The sequence below is a fragment of the Octopus bimaculoides genome, chromosome 3, assembly GCF_001194135.2.
Source record: "Octopus bimaculoides isolate UCB-OBI-ISO-001 chromosome 3, ASM119413v2, whole genome shotgun sequence".
NCBI lineage: Eukaryota > Metazoa > Mollusca > Cephalopoda > Octopoda > Octopodidae > Octopus > Octopus bimaculoides.
The window spans coordinates 101,083,237-101,090,543 of NC_068983.1; the positions used below are offsets into that span (position 1 = coordinate 101,083,237).

Sequence of the window (7,307 nt, forward strand, 5' to 3'; positions counted from 1 at the left end):
GAGAGAGAGAGAGAGAGAGAGAGAGAGAGAGAGAGAGAGAGAGAGAGAGAGAAAGAATATAATCAACTGGAATAGTTAAAATGAAGTTATCTTCTTTCACATAACAGAAATTTTCGAGGCACATAAAGGATTTGTGGGACAAAACAGCTGAGATTAAATCAGTTAAGAGTTAAATCAGCAACACCAAGTAGGCAGAACCAAATCAGTTGTACCAAAACATCATATAGCAAAGCTCCACCTGTTCTTTGTTAACTATCCTTGGCTTCACCACCAAGTCATCATGAACAGCAAGGTGGGAGACCAAAACTCAGAGCCCAAAATCCTTTAAGAGATTCACCAGGCAAAGAATACAGCCTACAATGCTTGGAGCAAGTCATCCACCCCTAAAAACAGGGAGGCTTTTTCCCATCACTGTAATCTCTGGAAGGCCATCACTTTAACCCTGTAGCATTGAGATTATTTGTCAAATGTAATGCTTATTTATTCAAATTGTTTTAAATTAATCATACAACATCTCGTAACATTGAGATTTTGATGTTGTGATTGTTTATTTTTAGAATTACATTGTTAAATAGGTATGAGAGGCCAAATTGGCTTAGTTTCACCATAAGACAGGTAGAATATTTAGACAAAATATATCTGGTTGAAACACTAAACAGTTAAACACTACCTTAAAAGTCTACAAATCAAGTCATCAATCTTCTTTTTTTCTTGTTCTTTAGTCACCTAAAACACAATCTTTGCATGTATCAAGAAAACATTAGCATATCCTCCTTAAATACAAACTGCACTCACCTAGTATTTTCATGGTCACAACAAATGTGAGAGTTCATAATCACTGAGGTTAACACTTTAGCGTTTAAACTGGCCATATCTGGCCCAAATATTCTACTTGTTTTATATTCAAACTGGCCAGATCTGGCCTCTCACACCTATTTTACAATGTTATTCTAAAAATGAAACAATCATATCATCAAAATCTTAAAGTTCGGAGATAATGCATGATTAATTGCAACCAATGTGAATAAATAAGCATTACATTTGACAGAGTAGTCTGAATGTTAAAGGGTTAGTGCACAATCTCCTGCTGAATGCATAGCCTTGACATAGAAAAGATTGACTTTCTTACTGACTTTCATTTCAAGGTCATAAAATATGTGTTTGTAACAAATTGTTAACTTTCTGCAAAGATGGTCAAAATACAAAATGGAGTACTGTTCCTACATCTGGACTGGTGCTGCTGTTATGCACACAAATATCCTCGACCACATCTAAAAATGGCCAACTGAGTCACTCGCTAATACACTCCAACTTTTGGCCTCTCTGCCTTTTCTAGTACTACTACAGTGCCTTTTGCTTCTCAGAGCTGGTTCGTCTCATTCCATCTCTGCTACTGACTCCCTAATCCCTTCTTCTCTTGCTCCCTCCATTCTATTCTCCTCTAAATACTGTACTAATCACTCCCAGTCCTTCCTCCCCAAAACAGTGGAATTCCCAGTTTCATACAAACAATAACAAACAAATAATATATGTACACACGCAAACATACACATGAGGACATCTCACCTGACAAATGGAATGATTAGATGAGAAACTGAAGTCAGTAGGTTTTACATCGTCATAATCTAAAATAGCTAGATTCAAAATTCTGGGAAGATATCTGCAATGAGAATATAAAATTGTTATAATTAGTATTGTTCATAGATTAATGTTTTAAACAAATTTCAAAATATTCTTTTCTATTCTTTTCTACTCTAGGCACAAGGCCCGAATTTTTTGGGGAGGGGGCTAATCAATTAGATTGACTCCAGTATGCAACTGGTACTTAATTTATCGACCCTGAAAGGATGAAAGGCAAAGTCGACCTTGGCGGAATTTGAACTCAGAACATAAAGACAGACGGAATACTGCTAAGCATTTCAGCTGGCGTGCTAACATTTCTGCCAGCTCACTGCTTTACAAATTTCAAAATATTGTCTTTTCAAAATACAATTTTCTGTCTATATATACAGCTTGAGTCGTCTAAGAGGCCATAAGTTAGGGAGAAGATGCACTCATATAACTGTTAGTAGAGTGGGTAGATTGTCTGAATTTTAAAGTGTTAATTATCCATCACAGCTGGCCTTATCAATCAGTTTTGCGTGAAATTATATAATCGAATGTTAGGCAACAAACCAGTTATATAATATATGCTTGTCAGAGATAGCTGATATGGAAGGGGAAAAGGCAACCACTCTCCACTATTAGAGGTGGAAATGAGTACAACCGGTTGGCATTTACTGTGTAAAGGTGGTAGGATGAAAAAAATTCCAGGCAAGTCAGTTATGAGTTATGTCCCTTGGTTAAGTTAGCCGTTGACAAAAGGAAATTTTGAAGTGGGGAAAGTTTGAATTAAAATTGTGTGGTTTCTCTGCAGAGTGGGGTGCGTGGTGTGTGTAAAGGATAAAGTTGTGTGGTTTCTTTATATATTACCGTCTGGTGTGTAATTTGTAATGTGATGTAATATATGATGTATAATGTGATGCATATAGTGTAGTGTGTATGGTATGTAATGTATAGTGTGTAAGTGTGTAAGAGTACTGCGTGTGTGTTGGTTTGTTTTGTATATGCATGAGAGGGTATGTGCTGGGGTTGGTGAGGGGTGTTTATCTGCAGGGTGTCTGTCTTATGGGTGTGTATGTGTATTTGTGCAGATGGGTATTTTGGTGTGTGTCTTGGTCAATCTCTTTATGCCAACCCCAAGGGCCTTGGTGGAAGGTGTCAATTGTGGAATGACAAGGCAGGGGACCCATGGTTACATTCATGGCTGGTCATGCAAGTATGACAGAATGTATTTTCTTTCATGTAGACAAGGATTAAACACCTCACTCCTGCTATTGAGGTAAATGTCTGGGCATTGGGTGCCTTTTAAGATCGCCCTCCTCTTGGCCAGGCATAATCTACACTTCCTGCTACTGTTGAAGTATGGCTTGCATCTTTCTATGATCTTCCACTTGATGCTTTATTCTGTGGTGCTTTTCTTTTAAAGCCCAGACATGCTTGGCTAGGGTTGTGGTGTTCCGTTTCTCTGGGATGTTAAAAGAGGACTTGTGGTTGCTAAAGTGGGTTCTAAAGTGGCCTTCTGTTGCCCCCATGTACTTCCACATGTTTGGTTGTCCATTGTGTCCTGTTGCTGTTACTACTGGCTCATAAATGGGTAATGCAATATGAAAACAGGCCCTTGGGGCTGGCATAAAGAGATTGACCAAGACACACACCAAAATACCCATCTACACAAATACACACACACACATAAGACAGACAACCTGCAGATAAATAGCTCCCCCACCACCAACCCCAGCATACACACCCTCATGCATATTGTACCCCCACATAAACAAACCAACACATAAACTAACACACATGCAGTACTCTCACACACTTACACACTATACATTACATACCATACGCACTACACTTTATGTATCACATTACACACCAGACGGTAACATATAAAGAAACCACACAACTTTATCCTTTACACATACCATGCACTCCCCCTCCCCGAGAAACCACGCAATTTTAATACAACCTTTCCCCACTTCAAAATTTCCTTTTGCCAACTCAACAGTAAACTTAACCGACTTGCCTGGAACTTTTTTCATGCTACCACCTTTACACAGGAAATGCCAACCGATTGTGCTCCTTTCCACCTGCAACAGTGGAGAGCAATCGCCTTTTCCCCTTCCATGTCAGCTATCTCTGACGAGCATATATTATATAACTGATTTGTTGCCTAACGCTCCATTATATAATTTCACATGAAATCGATTGATAAGGCCAGCCATGATGGATAATTAACACTATAAAATTCAGACAATATATATGCCTGATGACAGTACCGCCTGATTGGTACTTGTGCCAGTGCCATGTAAAGAGCACCATTCGAGTATGTTCGATGCCAGTGCTACCTAACTGGTCCTATGCTGGTAGCACATAAACAGCACCACTGAAGCATGGTCGATGCCAGTACCACCTTACTGGCTCTTGTGCCGGTGGCATGTAAAAAGCACCCACTACGCTCTCAGAGTAGTTGGCATTAGGAAGGACATCCAGCTGTAGAAACTCTGCCAGATCAGATTGGAGCCTGGTGCAGCCTTCTGGCTTGCCAGCCCTGAGTCAAACTATCCAACCCATGACAGCATGGAAAGTGGATGTTAAACGACGACGATGATGATGATGATGATGATGATGATATATATATATATTATTAAAGATGAATTTCCAAATTTTGGTTGGTAGGGAATGGAATCCAAGTGGGTACCTTAGTCACATTTACCGGTTATTAATGCTGGCTAACCTCTGTGAGTGTACAAAAACTCCAGTTAGTTTGATTTACTAACCTCAGTCTATCTTCATATTGGTAAATCTATATGTCTCTATAGAGACTGCACATTTTCAGTAGAGAATATAACGAATTTATAATAAAGGAGAATAGAGATTTATATCTAGTTCTATTCAGCATTTAATTACTTTTTTCATTTCTGCACCTACACATGTTTCTGCAGCAACTAACCAAGGCACACTGCAAAATTTGCATCATTATGTGCACTTATTGTTAGTTGCCACTTCTTCAGGGTGAACTCAACCACATTGTTCAGATAAAATACAAGTCCAGCCAAAATACATGTGGTGTTGTCATTGTTCCAAAAATAGCCTAGATCGTGACCTTTTCAACTCTTTGTGGTTAAAAACAAAATGATTAGCTGTTCAAAGAATTTTAGCAGTCTGCAGACATAGATCATCCTTCAATAGTGAATGGTAGTATTAATGCTTTGTATCAGGTTGCCTTAAGTATGTCTTTTACTGTTATTACCATCCCTCTCTCTAGTATTGCTATTTCTACTACACTTATTATTATTATGTTGTTAGTAATGAGCTATAAGTCTATTATTTAATTTGTTGATTTTATAATTAAATAAAATTTATTTAAATTTAAGAATATCATTAATTTCATTCCCATTAAAATAGGCCATGGCAGGATTTGAACTCAGAATGCAAAGAAGTGGAACAAATTACTGCAAGACATCTGGGCCAATGCTCTTACATTTCAGCCAGTTTTCTGCTCTGGATTGGTACTTGTTTTATCAAGGCTGAAAAGATGAAAGGCAAAGTTGACCATGGTAGGATTTGAACTCAGTGTGCAAATGATGAATCTAATACAGCAAGGCATTCAGTGTGATTGACAATTTGCTTCATACTTTGCCAGTTCTGTTGGTTTAGCCACTCCAGCATATTACTATCAGTTAATAAACTAATTCATTACCTGTCAACTGAATCATCAAGAGAAGCATGAAAATAACCAGGTGGGGGTCTACCAGCATCTTCTTTGTAAATAGCTTGCTCAAAATAAATACTGCGCATATGTAAATGGCATTCATCAAGACCTAGTACATCAGCCTGGTTTGTGTACAACTGAAAGACAAAAAAAGAACCATAAAACATTTATATTTTTAGAATACTAGTAGAACATTGTTTGATGATGAATTTGTAATGATAAATATTAGCTTTATATAGAAGACAGAAAGTTTGATATTGTAGATGAATCACATATATATATGAATTATTGATTTTGTCTCTCATGTAATTTCGTTAAGATAATTACTCGTTTCTTGGTCTGTTTGATTCCATTTATTACCATTACTTTCATCCCTCTTACTATGTCCCCTAACTAAACTTTGTTTGTTCGCGGTGTGCCTGCCCTTTCCTGCCCCCACCACCAATACTGGATATCTCTATCTTCCCACCATCTACACCAGATATCTCTCTCTCCTCCCACCACCATTACTTGATGTCTATTCTCCCAACCCCTCCTCCTCACTGGGCTGTTCTCTATATATTACCTGCACTCTTTCTTTCTCTCTCTCCTGGGACAAATGCAACTAGCCCAGCTGCTCACCCACCCACCTACTTAACTGGCTATCTTTCGTTTTGTTCTGTCTAGAAATTTGTCACCACCATTACCAGATGTCGCTTCTCTTAATTCCCCCTCCTCACTGGTGCTGTTCCCTATATTACCTGCACTCTCTCTTCCTCTCTTTCTCTCTCTCTCTACTGGGACAAATGCAACCAGGTTATCTGCCCACCTACTTAACTGGCTATCTTTCGTTTCATTTTCGTTCCATCTAGAAACATGTCAACAACTACCCAGGAATATTCCTTGGCCTTATCAAGTGAAGGAGAAAGTTATTCGGCTGTCCATGTGTACTTGTTCCTGTGTGTGGGTGCGCTTGTGTGTATGTAGGGATGAGCTTGTTTCTTCTCTCTCTGTCTGAACCCTTCCCCACTGGTGGTACCTTCCATCATACCTGCAATCCTCCTCTTCCTGGACAAACGCAACCAGTTTTAGCTGACTCCCTACCTAATTTAACATTGGAATATCCATATTTTGCTACACCGCTTAAATTTACATTATTCGATGACCATAATGCTTATGCTTACAACGCCACTAACACATGCCCCTAACTCCAGTAGGGGCAACAATCTTAACACGCTTGAATGCTTGAATGTTGTCAGGTCAGAAGTGAGAACAGGTGAAGCATGCCTAAAAAACGAATACGACAACCTCCCTCTTCTTTTCAGGCACTGAATAACATCTCTCCTCCCCAAGCCTCACACCACATTCCCTTCCCAGTTTCCAGAGTTGGCACTGTCAATGTAGGTACATTGAAAGGTAGGTCTAGTGAGATTGTAGAGATGCTTGAAAGGAGATGGGCTGATGTATGCTGCATACAAGAGGTAAGATGGAGAGGAGCTTCAGCTAGGGTCCTCACAGGCAAGGTACATAGGTATAAAGTCTTCTGGCAAGGTAACATGGATGGAGTAGGGGTGTAGGCATACATCTTGTGGAGAAATGGGTGGATAAGGTCATAGAGGTTGTCAGGGTATGCAATAGAGTGCTTAAGCTCAGGCTAGTCCTGCAGAACAGCACAGCTACAATTATCTCTGCTTACGCCCCACAAGCGGGGCTACCAAATGATCAGAAGGACCATTTTTATGATACCTTTCTACAGGCTACTTCAAAGACGAGTGGCAATCACCTCATCTTTGTGGTTGGAGATTTTAATAGGCATGTTGGGTAGAAATCTGGTATTTTCACTGGTGTTCATGGGGACCATGGTATTAGTTCCCAGAACAATGAGGGAACTAGGCTACTGGAGTTCTGTGATGCATGTAACCTTTTAATCTGCAACACTAAGTTCAGGAAGCCAGACAGCCACCTGATAATCTATCAATCCAGGGTCTCTGCTAGCCAGATTGATATCATC

The 7,307-nt window shown here is 39.4% G+C and overlaps 1 protein-coding gene across 3 annotated transcripts in view; it reads right to left on the reverse strand.

Annotated features, from left to right (window-relative positions):
- Window positions 1–7,307, reverse strand: part of LOC106870339 (uncharacterized) — a 164,102-nt gene that overhangs the window by 48,895 nt on the left and 107,900 nt on the right. For all 3 annotated transcript variants that reach the window (XM_052966375.1, XM_052966373.1, XM_052966374.1), the window contains exons 26-27: window positions 5,306–5,454; window positions 1,567–1,660 (exon numbers count right to left, since the gene is read on the reverse strand). In XM_052966375.1, the coding sequence (XP_052822335.1) occupies window positions 1,567–1,660; window positions 5,306–5,454 (243 nt within the window). The remainder of the gene's footprint in view (window positions 1–1,566; window positions 1,661–5,305; window positions 5,455–7,307) is intronic.